This window comes from Alosa pseudoharengus, unplaced genomic scaffold, assembly GCF_046254945.1.
Source record: "Alosa pseudoharengus isolate Yale_2024_CS ecotype anadromous, Long Island Sound unplaced genomic scaffold, YU_APseudo_1.1 YU_APseudo_1.1_scf_2, whole genome shotgun sequence".
In the NCBI taxonomy this organism is placed as follows: Eukaryota; Metazoa; Chordata; class Actinopteri; order Clupeiformes; family Clupeidae; genus Alosa; species Alosa pseudoharengus.
Genome location: NW_027468663.1, coordinates 854,866 through 882,525, shown reverse-complemented (window position 1 = coordinate 882,525; position 27,660 = coordinate 854,866). Strand labels below are relative to the sequence as shown.

Genomic DNA, 27,660 nt, shown 5'->3' with positions numbered 1-27,660 from the left:
GATACCGGTTAAACATGGCGGTGATCTGACATTCAGCCATTCGTCCCCATAGAAAGCAGTGCCAGTGGTCAACGCTGCATGGTTTCATATCTGGAAACAACTGACGGAGAATCCATGGGAGATTGACTGCTGCAATCTCCGAATGCATATTGTAAAGTGTAATATAGTTGTGTTGTTAAATTACAAGGCTTCCATGAGAAGTGGCCGTTGATGAAACGTGGCTGTGCTATTCTAAATATTGAAAAATGAATTTTAAGTGGGTATACTGAACATTTTAGGTGGGTATACTGTAGGGCTGTAACGATACACCAACCTTACGATTCGGTTTGTATCATGATTTTTGACCCACGGTTCGATACGAATCTCGATTTTCTTTTTTTTTTTCCCTTTTTTTTTGGGGGGGGGGCTAGACATTTTATTAAATAACATTTTAATAACAATTTAATCTATTATTTTATATCCTGATATAAAAATATTTTTCTGAATGACAGCACACATGTAGATTAGCCTATAGCCTAGGCCTACTATTTTTTTATTACAACTCTACCTCTTTAATTCAGCTGTCTGGTTGAAGCCTGGAAATATTGTAAACAAAGTAGCATAGTTGGCTAGCTTAGCCTATCATTGTCTACTGATTGGACTGTTCAGTTTCCCCATGTGTGTTTAAGTTTCAAGGTAATACTTGTTCTCCTTGGGACAGGCCCTTTTGGGAAACGTTGGTATTGAGATGATCAGTCAACTTCAATGCAAGAGTTTTAAACAAATATGTGCAGCATGCTAATGATGCTAAGCGGATTTAATAGTAATTTAGCTAGTCGTCTATGCATCCTTGCGTTCACGATTGTGAATGTTTTATTTAAGTCGCGCGTGTTCATTGAGCAGGAGAGGGAGGGAAAGTGAGAGGGAGGGAGCACGAGAGAGAGTGGGGCAAGGAGAGGGGGTTTACTTCTATACTGTTTGGTAAAGTTGCACCCATAGTCTACAATGAAAGTAAGGAGAGGTATGAAATTATTATTTATTTATTTATTTGTTTTTGGACAACGTAGGCTACCGATAAGTAAAGCGGGAGTTGTGGGTTGCTTTTGCGGCCGCGAAAGCTGCAAAGCACTGCGTGAAACACTAGAAAGGGTGTGTCGCGATTCTGCCTTTTCACACCGCGACACAGTATCGTGGATATGAATGTCGCGATTTCGGTTTCGAATCGTATATCGTTACAGCCCTAGTATACTGAAATAACCAAAATTTTGAGGTGGGTATACGGCGTATACTTGCGTTCTACATAGACTACACCACTGGTTATCACAGTCCACATTGAAAATGTATACATATGCTGCTATGATTGTGCTATGTAAACACTATGGATAACTAGTGGTACTCTTACCTTGTCAATGACGTAGACTTTGTCTGGGTTCTCGTCAAACAGCAGAGGAAGCAGGAGGGCAGCAGCATAAACTCTGAGTCCTAAAGTAATTAATACCCTGGATAAGTTTTGCATAACAAAGGCAAAATAAATCTGAATGTAAAATAAAGCTTCAATTACCTTTGTGTGCCTCCTCACTTGTCTCACTCAGTGCCATCTCATACTGGGATATTAGCTCACTCCCTAACTTCCTTTTTTTGGCCTGTGCAAGGATTTTATCTGATGCCCTCCCAAAACCCTGCAGCAACATCTGGTCCACGTCAACATTGTAAGCATGCTCAATTTCAGAGAAAATCTAAAAAATCTAAACACACACACACACACACACAAAATCAAATAAAAGTACAGTATTTTAACAGATGACAAACTCAATTAAATAATTCATAATTTATCCCATGTATAACTGCGTAAAATCTGAACTCACAATTTCAATATGATGTAAAGCTGGGATTTCCGTCAGAATCTCCTGGGTGGAATGGCTTTGAATGAAATGCACTCTCTCGGAGAAAGTTCTCTTCGTTCTATTGCTGAGGTTACCAATATTGGGCTTGGTTTTCCTGCACTCCTCCTTTATTTTTGCAATGTGCATCCCCAGACTATAGCGATCTTCATTTTCCTGTAAACATTATCTTTTGTCATCCTCAACATTTAGTAATTTGTCAATATTTAATTGGAATAGAATTTACCGTAATTTCCGGATTATAAAACGCTACTTTTTTCACACGCTTTGAACACTACGGGTTAATTAATGAATTTAAATGCCATGAGACAAGATGTGGTCTATGTAGGAACAGTGAGTGCAAACTTACACCTGACAGGTTGTCGATAGGTTGACAGGTTATGGAGCTGACACTTTGCAGAGCTGTGGCAGTTGATGGGCCTTGAGTTGCATCCTTGGAAGCAGACTGTTACATAGGACAATAAAAGAAAATCAGAAACCATCTGTCTCCCACACTGCACTCTATGAACTATACCCCCCCCCACCCATCCCCCATGCACGCACACACACACCAAAAGTGTCTTAAGATCCAGTATTAATGTATGTGACCATAAAACCTCCTTGAAAAATACTTTCAGATTTACCTGTGATGGGACAAGTCCTGTTTTCCCATACCTTGATCTATAAAACTCCGTTTCAGGAGTGCTAAGTGGAATTCGTTCTTTCTTGAATTTGTTTTTAAGCATTTCCAACCAACTGTCCTAGAAAGATGGTACACAGACATTATGAGACTAATTGTAAGCAAATGGCTATATGTGGCTTCCTCCATGAACTATGCATAGCTCTGTCTTGTATTTCAATTGTTTTTACGTATTGTTTCATGATATCCTTGTCCAGTGCGGTCTCGTAGAAAAGGATGTTTGGACACGAGTGCATTACAAATGTGATGATACTGTCTACTGGTTGGGTACCTTGAAATTAAGCAGGGACAATTATTTTAATAACTGGAAGATGCAAGCCGTACAATAACCGCTGAAAAGGGATTGTGTTATGTATATAAAAGACCATCACAGAGTGTCATTAGAAAAACAATACTTTTGGCTGTACTTACCAGGTGTGCACATACTTGTATTGTAATAAAAAAGCAGGATTATTTGGGACCTCCACTTTGATCTGTATGCAGGTGTGTGGTAATCAGGACTTTTCCTCTGACAGTTTACGTTTAAGTAATGGTGAAAATTCCGGGAGGTTGATGGAATGGAGCCATGTTGGGGGGTTAATTGCCTGCGAACTGAAAGAACTGAAACGTGCGTGATTAGTTTTGTCTGTTAAATCTTCATAAGGTTTATTGATAAGTAAAATGTGTTATGATTCTAACTAAACACAATACCTCATGGTGCATGTTGGGATGTCTTCTTTTTAAAAAAAATATTTTTTTGGCCTTTTTATGCCTTTAATGATAGTGACAGGGGAGAGTGACAGGAAGCGAATGGGAGAGAGAGCAGGGGTGGGATGCCGTCCGACCGGGGTGGGGGGGTTATGGTGTTGGTCCGACCGGTGGGGGAGTGTGGGTGCTGGCGTCTTGTTTGTGCGATACAGTAGCCTACAGACTCTGTACATTTAACAAAGACTATTACAAACTATAGAACAAATGCAAAAGAAAGTGCAAAACAACAAAATGGTAATTTTTACCCTTTGGTAATTGCACTGTTTTACTATTGGACCATTAATGCCTATCTTCATGCAGGCTGTCAGACTGTTGCCCTGCAGCCTATTCCGCAAGTCTGTCCTGATCTATACACCGAGAGTGAATGAAGTTTAGATTATTTTATAGTTTTGTGTAATATGGATGGAATTTGAGCGCGGAGCACTTTTTAATTTAGAGGCCGGAGCGGCCGATCTGTTCTGCTCCGATACCGCTCACACGAGTCTAAGGCTTTTCCAAACCCACCCAGAATTCATGTCTTCCTAATAAAACCAAGACTGTTAAATTTCAAAGATATTGGCATAGTAGCCTAAGTTCGTTGATGGGGATGGAGTTAGCTAAATAATTTAGAAAGCATACGAGTAGCCACGGGAGTAGCCACGGGTGGGCCTATTTGTCTTGCCTCTCCTATTAGAGGGCTTTTCTTCGTTTACGCTCACCATCTTAAAAAGGCACGCAAGTCAACACTGCGCTTTGCTCAGGTGGCTGTTTACTCGGCCGCTCCTCTGCTCAAATTCGCATCAGGTCGCTCCGCTCAATTTCGCTCCCTGCTCCACTTAAAAATCATCCCACTGCAGTTAAATCACTACATGCTCCCTCCAATTTAAAAGAGGGAGAAATAATCTACAAGCCGAATTGTCACCTTAAACAGAAAACTTAAATCCCAAAGAACTAAGAGCAACCGCAATATATTTCACTCAGAACATTTATTTTAAAAGATAGTGCAACAACACGCTTGGCAACGTTAATACACATAAGCCTAAAACTAAAGGGATCAATGGGATTAATTGCCTAAAGAATACAGGCTTAGCATCCCAGTTTTACTTTAGCCTTCTACTTCATATGAAGCATATTCAAATTGCTCACGTTTTTCTTTGCTCTCCGTAGCACACTCTCATGTTTCTGCGAAATGTGTCCTCTTAGATTCCAAAATGAATCTTTACTCACTGAAACTGTGTCACTACATGGTTCTTGCGCTACATTGTTAATATCTAGTTGTTTTGTAGGAATAGTAGGCCTACACTTATATGACTTATCAGTTTCCTTTCTAACAGTAGCGTAGCCAGAAATGTTCAAATGGGTGGGCACAGAAAAAACGGGTGGGCAAAGCGAATTTGATTGAACATAAGAGAGGCCTAGATTAGATACACCATACAAGCATTAATCATAGGCATGTTATATTTATGACATAAAAGAGGAATTTATTGAACACATTTGATCGCAGCTGACAAATTCGGCAGAAACATTTTCAACTGGACCAAAACAATGCATGAATGTAGCTTCTGCGCGTCACATGAAACACAATTGAGACAATAGATTGACCATATTGGACAACTGCAAAGCCTTATCATAGGCATGTTATATTCATGACATGAAAAGTGGAACTTATAGAACATTTTAAACTTGCGCAAAACTGATGAACCCAGCATCGGTGTGTCGCATAAATTAACACAAATTGAAGCAACAACTTGACCATTGGACAATCCTACCACAAAACCTTTCCATAGGCCTGAAACGTTTATGACATAAAAAGTGGAATATGCTGTTGGCTGTGGCTGTTCGTGATTTTGACTGATTCTTGACAGCGAGGAGCGGGATATTTGCACCGCTCAGCTCCGTTCACCTCTGATTCGGAGGCATATCACATGTAAAGATTATAAAAACTGATTATTTTTCGATTCATGGCACGTTTCTTATTATTTTTTTAATGCGTTCTGCTGAGAAGGGAGACTGGCGTTGGTCACGGTTTGGAATGAAAGGGAGAAAACAGGCCATTGTAAGTCTGGGATAATGGATCAAAAAGTGCATTTTTGGAGTATTTGTTCCAGGAAATTCTTTGTCAATAAGGGCAAGGAAAACTGTAATCCTATCCTCTAGGTATGGAAGCCAGCTTTTCTTAATAGTGGGTGCCATGATAATGTCACCAATCTCCTTCAGGCATGCATAGATATCCCATGCAGGACATTCTTTGATCTCGTTCCCTATCATTTGTGTTAGCAACCTAAAGAGTGTCCACTTTTCCATGGCAGTACCTGGGAAATGGCCAATGCTTGGTCAGATATGGGAGGGGCTTTTGATGTTCTATCATGCACTCCATAAGGGAAATGTTGTATCTCATAGTTTAGCTGGGCTAATTTGATTTGCTTCTCCCTCACAAGCTTTCCTAACACTAAACTTAATAATGGCTGGGATAATGCCCTCCATAAAATCATTCATTATATCTGGCGGGAACAAGTAAACTATAGGAGTAGGCACACATTTTAATCTTAAGAGACAGCATGGATTCCTAATGCCATAAATTCCAGTAAGCGTATGTTTTGGATTTGCTTTCACTGCTTGTAACTGGTAGTGATAATTTGTTAGGTTTCGCATATTGAAGTCCTCCTCAGTGAATTTTCTTTTAATGTCTTGGTTTGTGGCATTACAGAACCTGCAGATTCTCTCTGAGCTAAAACTTCTTGTCAGTCCAGCTAGTGCATGAGCTGACAGGTTGTCAGCTGTGAAGGTAGCTATGGTTCCCCGAAAGACCCTCTCCTCCCCACCACACCGCAAAAAACTCCCTGTGTTTCCAGAATCTCAATATCATTTAGCAAAGGTTTAAATATCTCCTCATAGTCTGTAAAACCAGATTGGATGTATTTGTGCCGTACAAGAATGGTGAGGTATGTGTTTTGAAGTTCTGATAAAAATCTACAATCCAGGTTTCCAAGTCTGTAGTACACTGCTGTCAATTTGTGTTTTCCTTTCTTAGAACCAAGCGGATTTGCAACCTCAAATTCATCCACGTAAAATCTTAGCTGAATAGTGTTCTTTTGACTAAGCAATGGGTTGCTCTTGCAAATATCACCATCAGAGAAGTCCTTAAGTTCATCTTCTTCAGTAGGGTCAATGTCTCTGTTTAGCATTGCCCAGACATCCTCATTTTCAGCCACTTTTTGTAAGACAGCAAGCAGTGGGATATACTGAAATGTTGCCATAGGGCTTGCGTCACCGTCACCTCTCAAAACAATCTCCAATGGCCTGACCATTCCTAATTCACTGTAGCAGTACTGTTCCTGTTTCCATTCTGAATGGCTCTAACACACTCTTTAAGCAAGTCTATTTGACTTAAAAGTTCACTTAAATCATCATCATCATCAACATTGATATTGATTCTCTGGAGGTGAAAGTGAATTGCTTCAGTGTAATCTGACAACAATGAATCAAATATTGTAACGAAATCCTCTATTATGCTAGCGTGCACCACAGCTGGAACACAGTGCTTTTCTCTCACTTTAAGAGAAAAAAGACTAAGATTTCTTCTGAGGCCATTGAGCAAGTACTCAGTTTTGTGGTTTACAGATTGCACTACATTTTGTGGCAGCTCATGAGCAGCATTGCCAGTGCAGATAACCGATCTCCATTGCATCATCGTCAAAATCCATACAGCAATCAGGATCTGAATGATTGGTAGGCCTACCAACTAAATCTCTGTGTTTTCTATATACATGAGATCGGTATGAGGCAAAGCAAAGAAAGGATTTCATGCATCCATCCAGACCACACATTAATGAAAAATTTGGCTCATTTTGGTATCACATACAGTCTAATGTGCTTAATCTGTTTGATGACTGAAAATAAGCTTTTGTTACACATGGGACAGTTAAACGAAGTGGCCATGTCGTCTACAGTCTTGTTTGTGTTTTATCAGTGATCAGTGAAAACACAGAACACAGGATCACAAACTAAAAACCTTGGAATGCTGTTTTGTGATCTATTTGACTTAAAAGCTTGAATTTCCCCTGGGGATCAATAAAGTATCTATCTATGTATCTATCTATCTATCTATTAGGGGTGGGCGATATGGCCAAAAAATAATATCTCGATATTTTTTGTGATTTTGACGATAACGATAATTAGTCGATATTCTTTAAAAAAATTTTTTTGTTAAAGTCTGAGTTACTTTACAGCTCATTATTTATGAATATCATCATTACAATAATAACCAATAACCTAACCTGTGACCTTTTAACCAAATCAACCAATGCATTGTCACTCTTTGATACATTTCCAATTCTGCCCCCACTTGTGTGTGGCAATGACATGGTCTAGCCAGCTACATTAGAGAAGATGAGGCCTAACAGTTTCCCAAGAGAAAGTCTGAAGCTGAAGTTCCTTTCAAACCTTTACATAGGATTCTCTGTAAAACTAAGAGCAGACCAACAGAGTAGCCTACATCTCAGTTATTTCCTATGTTTTGTTTTAGAGCAATCAAGTAGGCTAGCATTCCAAGTTACAGAATAGAAACTAATGCGTTAGCTTATGGCTAATGTATATGAGAAATCCCATAGAGATGCTAACGGTTAGCATAATCTGTAAACGTAGATATTTAGAGCGAACTTCAATCCATTTACAAAAGAGTTACATGAGAATAGTTATTTGTTTACAACTGACTATTAAAATACTCAAAGGCTAATGTTTTCTCTCCATATAATACCGTGTAGGAAAAAACGTGACCGTCTCATCAATGCTACTTGAACAGAAGTAGCCGCATAAAATCCCAAGTAGGCTACTCTCACTGCACAAAATAAACATTAGGCTGCGTGGGACAACTTTGTGACCCACTAGTGATCACGTGACACTTGCTCTGCTGCACTTCTCCTGCATAGCCTACCTCCTGGGAATGTATGAGTCTTCAGTTCGTGATTTCGAGTGTTTTTTCCCCATAAGTAATTTAAATACTCGATAATGTAAATTTGCACATCGTTAAAACAACAATCACGATATTATCGCAGACGATATATATCGCCCACCCCTACTATTTATCTTCCAATCCATTACTCTGTAGCCAGTTAGTAACGTCCTCCAAGGTCCATTCTGAGGCCCAGAAAAGCGCACACTGACATATTGTTATTATTATTATTATTATTCAGGTGTCAATACAACATTCTCATCAGCCAAATGAATATTAGGATATTTAACATAATATTATGTGACATAATTAATCAAGTAGACCCTTTCCCTAAAATCGACACTTTCCCTAAAAACTTGCCCAACTTTACTTTACTTTGCTTTAATACTTTTTTTTAACCTTATTCTAACTTGGCCAATAATTAGACTAAGCTCTTATGCTGACCCTTATAAAAGACTAATAAAAGGTATTTCCTGTACAGTTTCTGTATCTTGGACGCAGGTTTCAAGGAGGCAGCCCTAACGTCACATGACTCTAACCCAGAGCGATAATGAAAACACTAATGGATTACAACATGAACATTTAGCTGTACTCATTGCTGTCTCCGTAAATGTAGCAAGTGTCAAATGTTGATGAATGGTATTTTTGTCACTGCATTCGAAATAGCTAAAGGATATACGTAGAGATCAACAAACGTGAATTTGGATTATAAATTGGATCAAGCATTTATCCTGTTTGAGTGGACAGACTTCATGGGAGCAGGTAAACTCAAACCATTACAAGATAGCTAGCATATCTATAGCTAACTTATGAGGAGCAGTGTTATCTGGTAGCTATTAACATTACTGACTTTTAGTACTGTTTCTGCTGGATCGGATGTTTTACATGACATCTTTTTTTATGAACAAATTTTAGCTAACGTTCCAGTTTGTCTTCATCGAAACATTGCTGCAGTCACAAGCCAAAAAGCTCATACAATGTGTATGTCTGAATGAGGAGTTTCTATTGCTTTAGTAACATTAGCATAACTGTTACTAAATACTGCTAACTAATAATAAAAAAAAGTTTTGATAACCGTTATTTTGGTAGTCATTATGTAGGTAATAGTTTATCAATTTCTAATTTCACAAGGACAGCAATAGACCTCACTATCTGATGTAACAAATGTATCAAACTGATGTATCAAGTTTTAACTTGTAATATTGTTGCATAAAAGTTACAGTTAACGGTTAAACTTACCTTGCTTTTTCCGTTTGTCTAAGAATGTCATCAGAACGTAATATAGCTGTACACATCCAAACATTCCACTCACGAGGCTTGAGAGTGCAAGATTCTTCTCTCTCTGATATGGAGAAATGGGCTGTTTGTTTGTTGTGAAATAGGCTATTTCACCATGGTCACTGGCGGTATTGCATTGTTGTGGGTTGAATAAATGAACTGGATGAATGAGTGAAAGGTAGTCGTGTAGCCTACATCTGTGTACAGAATGTGAGTTTGCCACAGGTCCTCCTTGTGCATCGATCTGGGTGTAAAGCTTTTACTTCCCATAACTTCCAGACCATGGATGCAGATATGCTTACTAGAGATGTGCGGATGGGCTATTATTTCAACCGTAACTGCATAGCAAAACTTATCATCCATCCGCCATCCATCCGCACCAACGTTTTTTGACCAATTTTCAAAAAATGTTCGGCCTCTTTTTTTTGTCAAAGTTCACAAGCCCACAGCGCAAGAACTAAACCATGTAGGAGGCTCAAATTTTGCATGCTGGTACATAAATAGGAATAGTGTAGCAAAATCGTCACGTTTGGTCTGGATAATCCTGCATGGTCATAGATGTTCCTCAAAGTTGATACAAATTTTATTGGAGTTTTTGGCTGGGCTCTGTTTAAGCCTTCAGAAGACATATTTGTACTCAACATAGGCTCTTGATTTATTTTCCTTACTGAGATAAGTAGAAACACTCTCACAAAAAACAATGAACAGAAAATAAATTCCTTCAGGGTCTGAACAGATCCGCAGTTTAACCGCGGAGTCCGCGGCTGTAACCGCGAACCGCGCATCTCTAATGCTTACATGTTATGTGGCTCATGATAGTCACAGCTAGAGCTCAGTGGAATAACCTAGCCAATTTCAGGAGACACACATGCAAGGCTACATTATTCTTTAGGTAGGCATATACTCTTTATTCATAAAAGCAAATCCATAGACCTATAGCGATCAGTGCATTTAATAAAAATAAAACGTTGTAGCCTATAGCTTTGTATGACCTTCCCAAAATAAGTGTTTTTTTTTTCTGTTTTTTTTGTGACCTGGTTGTTCAATTTTTACTGTGTACAGTGGGTCCCGGTTAAGGTTGGACGGGTTCCTTCATGAATCACGCACCCCATTTTCTCAGCAGAAATGGCACAAACTGCAGTTGACACAAACAACCACAAGGTGTCACTTGGGAGTTCTGCCACTACTATTTTTGGTGCGACTTGACTTACTGCTTCCATGACGCAGCGGGGGCACGGGAACTTAAATTGATCACGGTAGTTTAAGCTTACACTTGACAAAACATTCTAATATAAAAATGTAGATGAAATTGTTATAAAATAGTGCAGCTCCTTCAGTGTTTCCTCTAGGATTTTTTTAAGCAGTGGGGGCAGGCCCCACAACAACCCCCCCCCCCCCCCATTTTTTTTATAGCCTATAATTTAGTATGAAAAGTATTTCTTTTAAAATATGAATTGCTTAAAAATACTGCTAATTTTATGCTGTTTAACAAATGTATAAATTGTGCACTGTCGCTTTAATTCACGTTTATTTCTCAATGATCTTCTGCCTGCTCTAGTGCTGTACCTACGGCTGGGCCCTCTTACAGTTTTTAAATGGTCAGTAGTGGGAACTACTGTTGCCTTCATGATTTCCTTTTAAAAGTTTCTTATAAGAAGGATATATCAATTATCAACAATGACAAGCCAGCTGGAACCTGCGGCGGGCTCTCTCTCCCTCTCGTGAGTGCAGACGCTTTCCCAATTAAATGGATCACATAATGTTCACGTTAGATCTGCTGCAAAGGAGGTAACTTAGTTTAACATGATGTTATCTCGATTTAACATGATGTTTTGACATTGACATTGCAAACGTTCTCTAAGGAGAGTGAAAAGCAGTTTGCAGTAAGGCTAACCAACGTCGTCTCTAGCTATCGCAGGAAAAAAATAGTGAGCAGCCTGATAACCAAATGAAATGCTCGGCGGGCCGCAGTTTGCCCACCCCTGGCCTAGGCTAAGCATTCTGTAGCCTAATTCGTTAGAAAATTAAAAAAATGGTTGCACTTCTTTTTGCTAATTTTCACATTTAGCAACAAGGGTAACAAACGTTTAGGTCGTGCGGCCTTTGTGCATCTGTGTAGCCCAAATTATTAAAAAATAAACTTTTCCGTGTCATACAACACAACTATTTATTTTAACATCATTACATCTATTACTACATCTATAGACTATTTCCAATTTGTATTATATTAGTGACTTATCGTTTTAATGTTTCCAGATGTTTGATATCAGGACGTGAGCTGTCAGAACTGACAAGTTGAACGTTGTCTTATTAAAACGGACCCACCGCGGTGACGTTTTTGGTGGAGGTGTTGTTTAATAGTGACTCAGAAGAAAGCAAACGTTTGGACAATAACCACATCCACACACTATGTGGAGGTAAACTCGACAGCCCCAAACCTCTGAATAGTTCTGCTTGTTGTTAAATTGCAATGTTAGCGGCTGCCAACGGGGGGTGCATAATGTCGGCAGGATCATTTAAAAGGCAACTGCGACTATTGTGCGTCTGTCCCATTTCTGATACCGTGGGGGAAGAAAATTAAACCAACTCAACATAGAGGAAACACTGTCCTTTAAGAAAGCACCATGCGCAGGGATGGAGAGCGAGAAAGCGAGAGGGGATATGTGTGTTAGAACTTAGATGCATGTGGAAAAAGTATGTGCAAAAAGAGAAGTAACAGTGTATCCTGAAGAGTGGATAGGCAGTGGGGCCTTTCAAAGAAGGCAGGGAAAGAAGAAGAGGGAATGATAAAGCCAAATAACAGGCAATGATGAATGCTCTGTTACTTCAAATAGGCTAAAATAAATCAATTGATGTACCCTATTTAGGGGTGTTGAAATGTTTGCATGCACACTTTTCCCTTTTTTTTGAGAAACCTTCATATTAGGCTATTGGCAAGAATTCAAAACTACTTTCACCCCTGCTGCAAGTAAGGGATAATGTATTGTCCGCTGGTAATTATCAGAAAATAAGTCCCGACAGGGAGAACAGAACCCAGAAGCACAGCGGAGGGGTTTTGCTTCGACCTGAAGGGACTTATTTTCTGATAATTACCGGCGGACAATACATTATCCCGCTTATTACACGGCTACTTGCCAAACGAGAAAAGAAACCTAACACAATGAATCTTTAAAAATGATTTTGCTACCGTTTCGTGTCTTCCGCTGTCAAAATAAATAGTTCGCCACACAGATAGAACTTGACAGTTTCAGGTGTTGCGTGGCAACGTCTTACTAGCTTACTTTCCCTTATTCAATGAAATTCCATTGCAATAAGCGAACGGAATTCTTGCGGAGGGATATGAAAGACGTTAATCAACCCGTTGCCATTGACAGCGGTGATTATATACTTTGCCGGTGATTTATATAGATTTAACATAGGCCTGAACGTTCGGAAGGCCCATTCATGTGAATGGAACTTTCTGCAGCACTCTGAAGAGCCGTGTAATAAGCAAATTTAAAATAGAAACCACCTGTGAATAACCAAGAATATTTGAATGCGGTTATCATTTGTAGGGATTGGACTGGTATGATTTATCCTAGCCTACTGCATCATACTGGCATGATTTAAAGCATCACAGGGTGAAAGTGAGAATTTATGAAGTCCTTTTGATAAAATGTCAAAATATCGAGATGACAAAAAAAAAAATGTTTTCATTATTCTGCCCAGACCCTCTGGGCACCAGAAAACTTGATTGGCTCTCCAGGCGTTTCCCCGAGGATTTGGCCGAGGATAAATTGGGAGGTGCTACTAGACACCTATAGGAACACATAGTAAAAAAAAGCTATTGGTAAGAATTTTTTTTGCAGATTGGCGAAAAAAATGCCTAACTTTCCCTAACTATAAAGCTAGATAACCGAATTAAATGCTCTACCTCGGGCCGGATTAAAGTGCTAGACGGGCCGGAGTTTGCCCACCCCTGGTTTAACCCATACAGTAGTTTATTGTTTGTTTTTGCACAATGGAATGGAAAAGGCATGCAAATTAAACTGAAATATAGTAGAAATATTAACTTTAACTTCTTTTCCCCCATGAATTCAAGGCACATCAGGTCCTGGAATGCTTCGCTCAGTGACAGAAATACGTATCCTTTGGCAAGAGATTGATGGCATTTTGCTTTGCTCTCTTTATGTGAACCTATGTCTATTGTGGATCATAACAAGTTATGTTTTTTAAATTTAACACATTCTCATCATCATCATCATCATCATCATCATAATAATAGGGGCAGCCGTGGCCTACTGGTTCGGGCTTCGGGCTTGAAACTGAAGGTTTGGCGGTTCGATCCCTGACCAGTAGGAAAAAAAATGTGGGCGGGGGATGGTTGAGACACTAGGGCTGGGTGATAAAACGATAGCGATATGTATCGCAATAGACATGTAATCGATATCAATAAAAAATGCGTTCGATAGAACATTCAATAATTAAAAGCAACACACACCTCCCGCCTTACGTTGTCCATAAATATAAAGGCTAAATATATCTTGCATTGTAGCTAGTTTGTGCAACTCTACCAGAGTAGACGATAGAAGTAGGCCTACCTCAACACAGACTCTCAATGAGTCCTTGCCCCGTGCGCTCTCTCGCTCTCTCTCTCTCCCTATCCCTCCTCAGCATGCGCATGTAATCCAAACATTCACAATCGTGCAAGACGACTGAATTGCTATTAAATCCGGTTAGCATTAGCACGCTGCACGAATTTGTTCAAAACTGTTGCATTCAAATTGACTGCTAAATTCTAATCAACTCAATCCCGATGCAAATGGAAAAGTATTTTCCAAGACTCAAACGGGCCTGTCCCAAGGAGAAAAAGTATTCATTTGAAACTTAAACACACGTGGGGAAACTGAACAGTCTAACCAGTAGACTTACTATGATAAACTAGTAAATTACTTTGTTTACTATGAAGGTATATTGGGTGCAAAAGTAGCGAGCAGATTTAACTGCAGATTTTGCATGTGCACACTAAAGTCATAAATGTGTAACAGTAAAGTTGAAGTTGTACATATTTTTTTATATCTTGTTAACACAAAATAGGGGCTACGGGTTCACAAATCCTTTTTACAGGTACACAAATCCTATCCTGTGAGTCACAACTTTCAAGAGTCACGCACTCGACACTTTTGCTCCAATCGTTGCAGCGCAGTTGGTGCGAAACACATTTGCACATCCGTGTTTCATATTCTGAGAACATGCACAACATTCGTGCATTTGTAAACCCACATGTGAACTAATGCATCCGAAGTTGTGCATCTGTGAAATAATTTCTCATTAATAAAATTCTACAGATCGCTTTGATTTTCTTGCACGACTACAAGTCAATTGATACAAGTGCTCGAATCTGCTTCTACGAGTGACGATACTTTTGCTCCTGGCTAGGTGATATAATAGGAGCAAAAAGATTTGTATGTGTGCACGTCGAGCGAATCGATCGAGAAAACAAGGCGGCCGGATCTGGATCGCGCTCAGACTACCATTGCCTGCTCATAAAGTAAGTAACCTCAGTATGTTTCCTTATCAATGAAGGACACACGATTTATAGTTTTTCTTTGCAAAAAGCGAGGAAAAAATTGTTACGTTTTACGACCTTATTATTCATAATGTCTGCACAGCAAACAATTGCTAACTTGCCTAGCACTATCCAATAGTCTTCGTGCAAGATACAAATCAGCTGTTCGAAAATTGCAGAACGATTGTGTCAGATTGTGTGTCCTAACGATTTTGGACGGGCAGTGTCATATTTCTGTACTTCTAAACTAGTTATTTATCTAGCGATAGCTAGCTTGATCTGGCACTGGAGGATTTAGCAAGCAGGTAAACTAAGCTAAACATAGCTGTCATGATAATGTAAACCAACAAACAAGATAACTTTCTTCATATTATTATCATGTTACTTAGGCCTACCTTATGAGCAGGCAATGGTAGTCTGAGCGCGATCCAGATCCGGCCGCCTTGTTTTCTCGATCGATTCGCCCGACGTGCACACATACAAATCTTTTTGCTCCTATTATATCACCTAGCCAGGAGCAAAAGTATCGTCACTCGTAGAAGCAGATTCGAGCACTTGTATCAATTGACTTGTAGTCGTGCAAGAAAATCAAAGCGATCTGTAGAATTTTATTAATGAGAAATTATTTCACAGATGCACAACTTCGGATGCATTAGTTCACATGTGGGTTTACAAATGCACGAATGTTGTGCATGTTCTCAGATTATGAAACACGGATGTGCAAATGTGTTTCGCACCAACTGCGCTGCAACGATTGGAGCAAAAGTGTCGACTCTTGAAAGTTGTGACTCACAGGATAGGATTTGTGTACCTGTAAAAAGGATTTGTGAACCCGTAGCCCCTATTTTGTGTTAACAAGATATAAAAAAATATGTACAACTTCAACTTTACTCAACTTTACACATTTATGACTTTAGTGTGCACATGCAAAATCTGCAGTTAAATCTGCTCGCCACTTTTGCACCCAATATACCTTCATAGTTTACAATATTTCCAGGCTTCAACCAGTGCTGCTCATTCAGACTTATGTGCATAATTAGTTATTTGAGTGTTTTTCATGATTGTGTTGCTATTTCTTTTCCCTGTTTGTTTTGATTGATAACTGAGGTGATTCAAATCAGAGGAAGGTTAAGTTTAATATAAAAGTGTTTAAAAGTGTTTAAATTGAACTTTTTTCCCCTTCAATAATTATCGATATCGAGCGATATGAAATACTTGATACAGTTTTCAGCCATATAGCCCAGCCCTATTGAGCACTGCTTTTCCATGCCCACATCCACGGCTGAAGTGCCCTTGAGCAAGGCACCTAACCCCTCACTACTCCATGAGTGCCGCTGTAGCAAGGCAAATCACTGCTCTGGGTTAGTGTGTGCTTCACCTCACTGTGTGTTGACTGGTTTCTCTGTGTGTTCACTAATTCATGGATGGGATAAATGCAGAGACCAAATTCATTGTATGCGCAAGTATACTTGGCCTATAAACCTGATTTTTTTACATTTTTACATTACATTTACATTTACATAATAATCAGGGCTCCAGACTGCAACCAAATGGTCGCATTTTGCAACCAAAATTTGAGAGTGTGCGACTGAATTTTACATCCAGATGCACATGTGCGACCAGTAAATTTGCCTCCTTTTCTTTACACGTTAAACGTGAGAAGGATAGGGAATGGCCACTGTAATGTGTGGCGGGGAAGGGTCCTAGAGATAATTGAGCACACGTAAACGTCTGTGGGAAGGAGACGGGTATCACAACCTGCTATGTGTGTCTGAACAGTAAGCAAGGGAACTATTGACTCATTCTTCCGACCTGTGGCTAGTTAGATTAGATTAGATTCAACTTTATTGTCATTGTGCAGAGTACAAGTACCGAGCCGAGAACCGAGGTTCGCTTTATCTCAGAGAACCATACTCATTTCACTCATGGCCGGATCTAGAATAGGGCCCCCAAATATTTCTTCTGCCCCGCCTAATTGTTCAATTTTAATTGACAGCTATTGAATCTGCCAATCACACTTTTCTAATTCGTCCCGTCTGAATTTCGAGGGTGCTGATTTGCTGGTTGGATAGTATAAATACCGGCGCAGCAGCGTTCCCCTACCATTCCACACTGTGTGCATCACTTGCTGTTTCATACTTCAGTAGAGAGGGCTTAGCTATATTTCCATAAAGGTTATAGGCTACTAGATGTAGCCTAATATAGATTCTTGTTGCTGGTTTAAATAAAGACCTTTAACTGTAGTGTTAGCTAACGTGCATGTTAGCTTTCTAAGGTGATCTAGCCAGTTAGTTTGTTAACATTGGTCATTCCTTAACTGTGTTATAAGCAGGGGTTTGAACCGGTTCAAGGAACGAAAACGAAAACCGGGAACTTTTTGTATTTTACAGGGAACAGAAACGAAACCGGAAACGTTATTATTTTTTATGTTCTGGAACATTAACACTTATTTAAAAATAATGGTAACCGGGTAATACCGGTTTTATTTCGTTCCTCAACGTTTTCGTTGCCTAATTAACTAAAAAAAAAAAAAGTAATTATTTTCCTGCGCACGTTACCATGACGGCTGAGGTTCACTTCCTGTGTGACATCACATCAGACATTCGCTGACTGAATGGAAAGAGAGCGATGGATTACAAAGTCTCCACTCCACATCTTAAATAAGAGGTGAATTACGATCCATCGTTAATTAAAACGCTCATTCCAAACACAATATCAATAGCTATATTTGTCGACTCCACGTTAATGATGGACTAGCGAACATTAGGCCCAGGCGCGCCTGCAGGTGTACGTCCGTACGCACTGTGCGTACCATCAAGCTACTCAACAACAGAACATTTCCCTTGTGTGTGTGTATTCACCCCAAATTGGCCTACCATACCTTCCCAAATATGCACAGTATCCCTTTAGCTGCATGCCATTGGGCTATTTACCATCTATTACGTAAAGTTAGTGAACACGTTATCAAAATTAACGTGCACGCATTTTGTTTGAGCAGGAGAGAGAATACGCACGCAGACACGCAATAGGCTACTTGTTGTTTTCTTTTACTCGGCTATCTATATATGGTTATCAGCACACAATGTTGAGCTAATTCACTAACTCAATACTCATCATGGATATCACAAGTTTAAACAACGAAAACAGAAAGGATGGAGGCAGCAAAGCTAGGAGTTATTCCAGATGGGCAAGGTAGGCAATTGGTGTGCTTGTCAGAACGTTAGACTGCGCTAAAGCCAGACTTCACGTTACGCTAGAACAAAACTAAAGGTAACTTTAGCCTGTAGCCTATAAGGCTGTATCAAGTTGTCCAAATGAATAGGTCATTGTAGACATTGTCTTTGTATTATTGCATGTGGATGTTGTTATGCTATGTAGGCTACTTTTTTGCTGACCAATGCACGGACCTAAAACGGACAAATATTGTTCACGAGTGATTTTTTTGCGTACCATAGCATTAATTCCTGCAGGCGCCCCTGATTAGGCCTACTGGATGGCCTTTCCCCCGACAGTTGCAATTTGTTGTTGCCCGAGTGACATAGCCATGTGTCTTAATAATGTCGTTACGTTTGTGTGGAAATTTTCTCTTTTAACAATAAACTACACATTTTAAATAATTGTAGGCCTATTTAATTATTATTATTATTAATAATATAATTATTATTATGTAATAATGGTTGTAATATTATTACATTTGGTTTAAGCTGGATGAGAAAGATGTGACATAATTCTATAGCATTAAACAGCTGACAGGAACGAAATGAACCGTTCCGGGAACAGTATTTTTTTGTTCTAACCGGTTCGGGAACGTCAATTTATTGGTGGAACTCATAACCGGAAACGTTATAATTCCGTTTCTGTTCGGAACGAACTGATTGTGAAAAAAAATCGGTTCAAAGCCCTGGTTATAAGCAGGGTGGGAATTTTACGACGGTGGCCACGTTGTTGCCCCTTGCATTAGGGATGTCCCGATCCAGCTTTTTGCACTTCCGATCCGATACCGATATTGTAGCTTTTAGCATCGGCCGATACCGATACCGGCCGATCCAAGCATGTATTAAAGATTAAAGATATTTACTTATTTTGTTGTTATACTCATGTTGAAAAGGGTTTTACTCTTAAGAACAACTAGCCAACTTAATTAGGTTAGTTTGAATAATCCACAATGGTTGGTAATGAGAAGCTGACCTGTTTATTCTTAACAGGGTTAAATAAACACAAAATAATAAATAGTCAATTAACCACACAAACTGAATTGGCATCAGTGCTCTGCTCTTGAACAACAAGAGTTTAAACCAAGGCTTAAAAAGCCATCAGTGCAAACAATATTGTAAACTGTATAAAAAAAGCAAAACACACAGAAAAGCTGAGTAGAAAATAAATAGTCAATTAACCACGCAAACTGAATTGGCAAGAGTGTAAACCAAGGCTTAAAAAAGCCATCAGTGTAAACAATATTGTAAACTATATAAAAGCAACACACACAAAACCTGAGTAGAAAATAGTCAAATTACCACACACACACTGAATTGGCTATAACAACCCAAATAACTGTCACGCCTTCTACAGTATTGCTATCTCCTCCACACTTTACTGCTCCATCTCCATACTCCCTTCAATTTCTACTGTTTGCCCTGGCTGCAGTCTGAGCATGATGGGGAGATTCTTGTTCACAAAGGTGCAGGCTTGTGCAAAATTCCGGAATTGAATTGAAACTGGCTCTTAAATTCCAATTCAATTCTTGAATTAAACTTGCACTTCAACTGAGGTAGCAAACAGGAAGCAGAATTGCAATTCGAATTGTGCACAACCCTGCAAAGGTGATCATTTCAACATGCTCAGGTGTCAGCCTGCTCCTGTGCTCATCAATGATAAGTGAGACTGTGCTAAAAAGCCTCTCACTGTTGCGTTTTAAAAGCAAAACTGATGCCACAACTGGTCTGGGTTTGCTGAAGTAACCTAGGCTACAGGCTGCATTTATTACAGAAAATCAAGCAACATAGCAATACACTATTTAGAGACAGGAGCTTAAGTTAACCGCGACAACAGCTGTCACTAATTCACATCATCGTAGGCTGCGCCGATGCACAGACTAAACGGTAAAAAAAGTTATGATGGCCTACTGGAAGCTTCTACCCTTTTGGATGTGTGGAGTTGTAGGCCTAGGTGCACTTAGTTGTTAGCGATTGACCAGGTTGCTTTTTGAAATGAAATGCGTTTGTTAGGCTAGCCGATTGTAAAAATAGGGAAATTAAAGTGCGTGCTGTACCTATACATTACACAAACAATCTTCTCGCGGACACTCGCGGTTAACATTAGGCTATATTAATTCAACTGTGACATGAAATGTTTGCTCGATAACTTTAAATTCTTAGTGGGACATGCACAGACAAGTGGGATGCTGGACAGGTCACTAGGTGTGCTGAAAAACGCGGACCGGATTTGGGGGGAAAAGCTGAAAAAAAACTGGAATGGATTACCTACATCGGTGCACTGGAAAACACGGACCGGAGTTTTGAAAACAAACTGGATCGGGAGTCCGGATCGGGATTTTCCTGTGCAGGCCGATCCCATTTTGATATGCATTTTTTGCTAATATCGGCGGCCGATCCGATCCAAATATCGGATCGGGACATCCCTACCTTGCGTTGGCCTTGATGTCCCTTTGAAAATCGGAGGTTCACAGGCCACTGTGGCCTTGGTGCCCCTTTCTTTCTATATTCTGCTTTGCATCCGACTAGCGATTTTTATTTAGCCTATAGCCTGTCAAATTAAGCTTAGCATTCACAACGCAAATGAATTTAGCCTATGTCTTTTACGCAGTGGAGAATGTGACAGCGCACGGCAAGAAAGAAAGTGCGTCCAAATAGGCTACTCCTGATAGCCTACTCTTCACACAGATGTTACATGTATCACATCACATGAAAGAGCTTTTTCTCAGATTTTAAACGATATTAGCCGCAAATTGTTGTGGTAAACGGTTCGCGAGAAAAGTAACTTTAATTTATTCATGTTACATTCTGCGGCCATCTCCCTACCTATTCATCTCGGTGGAATACTTCAAGAATTTTTCCCGAACACATGACAAACCATATATCAGAAGAAACAGCAGACCTTACCGAATACAAAGGTGTAAAGCATTCCCCTGTACAGTTAGCCATTCCAGAGTAATCCGGTTTTACATTTGTAGTAATGTCTAAATGCATGTCTCCAACTTTGGGCTTCAGGTTTCACAGTGTTTAAATTGTTCAATACATGATTTCATAACAGGCCAAATACAAAATAAATGTTACAAATATTGGCTAGATATCTGTAAATATTAAAATCAGCTGACTGAGAGTTTGTCAAAGTAGCCTTAATGATCACAAAATGCTAAGCATGCATGTAGACTGAGTTTCTTAAAGCTGAACTGTGCTTAAATTGTTCAATACATGATTTCATAACAGGCCACATAGAAAATAAATGTTAAATACAGCCTAGATATCTGTAAATATTAAAATCAGTTCTGTGATTTAACAGTTCTATGTAATATGGGTTTTAAGGTGAAAAGTATTTTTGTTGCGGTTTTGTTGCGTAGTGTAAATGTTGTGTGTGTGTGTGTGTGTCAGGAGGGGGGGGGGGGGGTGTTTCATTGTGCCCACCCCAAATTTCTATTTGCCCCCCCAATCTGAGCAGCCTAGATCCAGGCCTGATTTCACTTAGGCTAGACTAAAACTTAACAGAAGAACTAACCTGGTAGTGGTGTCTTCTATAGCATATTCGTTAACCTATCATTCTTTGAACTATTTAAAAATGTTGGGATATGTCTGCGAGGTGCTTAGTCAAGTTCCATGCGTAGGCTACTGCTTTTGAATAACTTTGAAACATACCATTTACGGGCCTCTGTGTACCTGATATGTCTCCATGTAGAGTAGTGTCAAGCAATGAAGTGATAGCAGGTAGATAATGTAAGCCTACATGTCACATGAGCCACACAGAAGAAGTGCTGCTTGCTCTGTTCTGTCCCTCCCAAACTACATTAAAATGGCGTGTCTAGCAACCAGAATTTTTTAATTTCCCCCGGATACCCGCCAATATCGTCCGCACCCCCTCTCAGAAAATACTTCCCTATCCCAGAACCCCCTCACTTTTAAAAAGCTTGATACGCCTCTGCCACTGCCGGTTGCTTTTAGGCTGTAAATCAGAGCTTCAAAAGTGTACAATAAAATGTGACACTTTTCAATTTGAAACAGCACATTGTAATTTCTGCATCTATTATCAAAGTATTTATTAGTAACAGTGGAAATTAGTAGAAATGTGAATATGGTTAGCATGTAGATTTACGGTGTGTGCCCATACATTCTTTGGTTGCGCCCCTAAAATTTTCAGTTGGGGGCCACTGTGCTCCTAGTGAAAAAAGTTAGTCTGGAGCCCTGATAATAATAATAATAATAATAATAATAATAATAATAACAATAATGATAACAGTATAAATGTATCAAACTGAAAAGGCCTTAACTCATTGAACATAGCTGCAAGATTCAGATGTATTTTCAGCCAGTTTCCCTATTTCAATTATGTGCAGTCAAATTCTTTAGATGATGTGAGGCCCTTTTTTAATGTTTAATGTTTAATGATTTGGTATTTCCATTTTAATTGCAATTTAAATTAATACACACTTTTTTCAGATTTTATATACCAATAGAAATTTTGTTGCTTCTGCCCCCACGGGGTCAGGGAAAACTGTACTTTTTGAGTTGGCTATCATCCGATTACTCATGGAATCTACTGAGCCTTGGCAGAATGTGAAAGCAGTATACAGTGGGTATCTGTATTTTTTTCTTGTTTTTGCATATCATATCTCGATGGATCATCTTTTATAATTAACATAGTTGACAATATGCACGCTTATATGTATTTGAAAATATTTTTTTAACAATTGATATTCCTGAGGGCTAATATTTATGACCTAAGGGTTGACAATCTAATGTTTTTACTGTGTATATTGTGATCAATTTTGAAGATGTTCATGATCTTTTTTTCAGGCAATTCATAGAAAATGTGACAATTTATGCCTACTTACTACTGATGTAATAGCATGGATACATGCTAAATAGTCAGACCAACAGAATTATTTAAGATTTAAGTATGAAACGAAATGTGTTGTGTGAACAGAAAATGTACATCTCATATATTTGTATCTCTTAGTTTCACCTATTAAAGCGCTATGTAGTCAGCAATATGAAAACTGGAAACAAAAGTTTGGAAGGTTAGGACTCAACTGTAAGGAGTTAACTGGAGACACAGAGGTAGATGACATCTTTGAGATTCAAAATTCTCATCTCATCATGACAACACCGGTATGTATTACAAAGCCAATCTGATGTTTTTACATCATATTTTTACAAAACTTTTTCTAGTGTGACTTCCAACCTTTAATTATAATTATAATTTTAGGGCTATTGGAGATTACGATAATATTGATTGATTGCTTGGGTGTGATTGCAGATTTTAAGATAAATATATATACTTTCGTAATCAGGCTAGTTATAAGGTACAGAAAACAAAATCGGAATTTTATGCTGATGCTATTACTGCAAACTCACATCAGCCCAAAAAGCTTTGGAAAGTTCTCACCGATATGGGCTCCAAAGGGAAATCAAAGTCTGGTAATATTGGATTAGTCATTGAGGATAAGATGATTTTTGACATACGAGGTTGCTTGCCATTTTAATACCTTTTTTACAACAGTTGCTGCCAGTCTGGCTGATAAATTGCCGTGTGTGTCAGGTATATATGGCCTACCGTTTGTAAACTCCTTTTATAAAGACAAACATGTTACTCCTGGTGCTTTTGAGATTGGCCTTGTCTCAGAGGAGAGGGTGAGAATGTGTCTATCCACACTGTCAGCTAACAAAGCCACGGGTCAAGACTTGATTCCTTCCAGATTGCTGAGCGACAGTGCCAATGTAACTTCTAAGGTACTCCTCCATATAATAAATGTATCTCTAAGGCAGGGAATCTTTCCAAGCGACATGAAAAAGGCCAGGGTCGTCCCCCTTTTTAAGAAGATGTTGGTAATTATAGGCCTGTATCAATTCTGTCAGCTATATTGAAGGTGTTTGAGCGTCTTGTGTATGAGCAAGTGGAAGAGTACCTTGTCAGTCAAAATTTACTGTATGAACTTCAATCTGGATTTAGAGCAACTTATTCTACAGAAACCTGTTTTATTCATTTATTTGATTATATCAGTCACAACTTTGATGAAGGAAAGTATGTAGCCATGATTCTTCTTGATTTGCAAAATGCCTTTGAAACGGTAAATCATGCAATACTACTATCAAAGTTACAAAGTATAGGCTTCAGAAATACTGCTGTAAAATGGTTTACCTCATACCTCACTGGAAGAACTCAAGTTTGTGATGTTGAGGGGACCTCGGTATATCACTTGTGGGGTTCCCCAAGGTTCAATCCTCGGCCCCTTTTTATTTTTAATCTATATCAATGACATGCCAGCTGCAGTGAAATGTACGCTGCTTTTATATGCTGACGACTCTGCATTACTGGTCTCTGGGAGTGATATCAGTGAGATTGAGAAGACTAATGAATTAGATAGTGTTAGCAAGTGGCTCATAGACAACAGGCTTTCTATACATCTGGGTAAAACAGAGTCGGGTCATTCCACGTCAGTTCAACCAGGGCCCACGCACTTAGGTCTCAAAAAATTCTGAGAAAATTACCAGGTGTACCTATGTTACCCAGGAGACACACTGTAAAATTACTCTTATGTAAGATCAATACTTTCCAAGATACAGCCAGTTTTACAGGGGGAGGGGGTGTCGATTTTGTTCGGCCTCACAGCGCAAGAACTAAACCATGTAGGAGGCTCAAATTTTGCATGCTGGTACATAAATAGGAATAGTATGTAGCAAAATCGTCATGTTTGGTCTGGATAAGCCTGCATGGTCATAGCTGTCCCTCAAAGTTGATACAAATTTTATTGGAGTTTTTGGCTGGGCTCTGTTTAAGCCTTCAGAAGACATATTTGTACTCAACATAGGCTCTTGATTTATTTTCCTTATTGAGACAAGTAGAGACACTCTCACAAAAAGCAATGAACAGAAAACAAATCCCTTCAGGGTCTGAACAGCAGACCTCACAAGTCTGAAAATCATTTTGGTTATCATTTTTAGAGCACCCAAACACCTTGTGGGAATATACAAAGATTTTTTAAATATGTTTTTCTTTATTCTCCATGATCCCTTCTTTTTGAAAACACCAATTTGACTTGTCTTATACAAATCTTTCTTTTTTATTTTCCACCCTGAACATGGGCAAAATCCCCCATTGACATCAATATGTTTTATATAGAGTCACCACACTGCCACCTGTGGTTGTATAGAGTAACCTGTGGTAGCTCTATACAAAACATATTGATGTCAATGGTGCATTTTGCCCATGTTCAGGGTGGAAAGTGAAAAAGAAAGATTTGCATAAGACAAGTCAAAATGGTGTTTTTGAAAGGAAAAGATCTTGGAGAATAAAGAACAAAATATTTTAAAAATCTTTGTATATTCCCACAAGGTGTTTGGGTGCTCTGAAAATGAGAAACAAAATGATTTTTTAGACTTGTAAAGTCTGCTGTTCAGACCCTGAAGGAATTTATTTTCTGTTCATTGTTTTTTGTGAGAGTGTTTCTACTTATCTCAGTAAGGAAAATAAATCAAGAGCCTATGTTGAGTACAAATATGTCTTCTGAAGGCTTAAACAGAGCCCAGCCAAAAACTTGTATCAACTTTGAGGGACAGCTATGACCATGCAGGATTATCCAGACCAAACGTGACGATTTTGCTACATACTATTCCTATTTATGTACCAGCATGCAAAATTTGAGCCTCCTACATGGTTTAGTTCTTGCGCTGTGGGCTTGTGAACTTTGACAAAAAAAAGAGGCCGAACAAAATCGACACCCCCCTCCCCCTGTAAAACTGGCTGTATCTTGGAAAGTATTGATCTTACATAAGAGTAATTTTACAGTGTGTCTCCTGGGTAACATAGGTACACCTGGTAATTTTTTCAGAATTTTTTGAGACCTAAGTGTGTGGGCCCTGGTTGAATTGACGTGGAATGACCCAGTCCATTCTATTTGGAACAAAAAGGAAGTTGTCTAGAACAAATGCACTAAAGGTCTCTTGTAATGGCACTGAAATAGTGCCACATATCTGGGGTTAACATTAGCGCAGTCATTAACCTGTACATCTATTGCTGACAAAATATTATCAAAGTGTGGCGGTAAATTGAAATTCCTGTATCGCTGGACAAGGCATCTAGATTTTTCTATCAAAAAAATATTGGTTGTGTCACTAATTCAATGTCATTTTGATCATGCATGTTCTGCCTGGTACTGTGGGTTATCAGTTAAACTCAAAAACCGACTGCAGGTGATGCAAAATAATGTTATCCGCTACCCATTAAATGCACTCCCCCCCCGCCCGGACCCACATTGGTAAAGATGCTTTCAAAAGTGTAGGACTGCTGCCAGTACATGTTAGAGTTGAGCAGTTAAAGTTGAATCATATGTTTAATGTCATAAATGGCTCTGTTCCCAAATATTTACACACTCATATATAAATGGTTCATACACAGCATAATCATAATACTAAGACCAGTGTCCGTTCTTGTAAAGTGCCCAGAGTCAACAATGCAGCCAGAAGTGCTTTTTTCTACATATTGTGGAATAATCTGCCACTTTCCCTCAAAATGTTAAATACCAGAGGGGTTTTTAGACATCAGGTAAAGGCATTTTATGGAATAGAGCAGGGGTATTCAATTAATCTTCGGCGAGGTCCAGTTACGGAAAATTTCCTCAAGCAAAGGTCCGGAGCATCATAATGTTTAACGTGCGTGTTTAGGCTATGTATGCATGTATGTATGTAGGCCTATGTATGTATATAATATTAGGATGGATGGATGGAGCCTAGTTGTAGGCCTAGGCCTAATGTTTAATGTGAAATAAAATAGGGCTGGGCGATATATCGGTATTACGACTACGACCGATATATTTTTGAAAACTATATGTAGTTGAGACAATATTGTAATACCGGTATTATGTCAAATAATGGGCCATTTTATCAAAGCCACTTGCTCTTCTGTAGGGTTGGGTATTGTTAGAATTTGAACGATTCCGATTCCAATTCCGATTTCTTATTTCGATTCCGGTTCCTAACGATTCTCGATTCCGATTTTTTGAAGAGGCAGGGTCATAAAAAGTTTAGGATATTTTAAATGAGCTAGCTAACCAACTGTCTTACTCAGGGAATCTGCACATTTTCCAAGTGCAAATTTAAAGACTTTTAAGACCTTTTCAAGACATCTAAATGAAACTTAAGACTATACCACGGCAAAAAGATATATATGACTGTTTATGCAATAGTTTTTTTTTCCTACTAATTTTAACCCCCACCCCATTTTGGATGTCTACAGAAGTTACCAAATATATTTTAGCGAAAGAAAAATAATTGTGTGTGAATTACCTTCAAAGCTATAAATGCCCAATTTTAGGGTCTGGGCTGCTTGCTTTTGAAGCTGGCTGTACATATTTGGTTTTGCTTACTGCTGA

At 39.0% G+C, this 27,660-nt stretch overlaps 1 protein-coding gene across 1 annotated transcript in view; it reads left to right on the top strand.

Moving 5' to 3' along the window:
* Positions 1 to 13,588: 13,588 nt before the first annotated feature.
* hfm1 (helicase for meiosis 1) overlaps positions 13,589 to 27,660 on the top strand; it is a gene marked incomplete at its 5' end in the record, with an annotated part of 281,244 nt that continues 267,172 nt past the window's right edge. Inside the window, 4 exons of the mRNA XM_076295693.1 lie at positions 13,589 to 13,637; positions 22,574 to 22,644; positions 22,730 to 22,862; positions 23,250 to 23,401. Of these exons, the coding sequence (XP_076151808.1) occupies positions 13,589 to 13,637; positions 22,574 to 22,644; positions 22,730 to 22,862; positions 23,250 to 23,401 (405 nt within the window). The remainder of the gene's footprint in view (positions 13,638 to 22,573; positions 22,645 to 22,729; positions 22,863 to 23,249; positions 23,402 to 27,660) is intronic.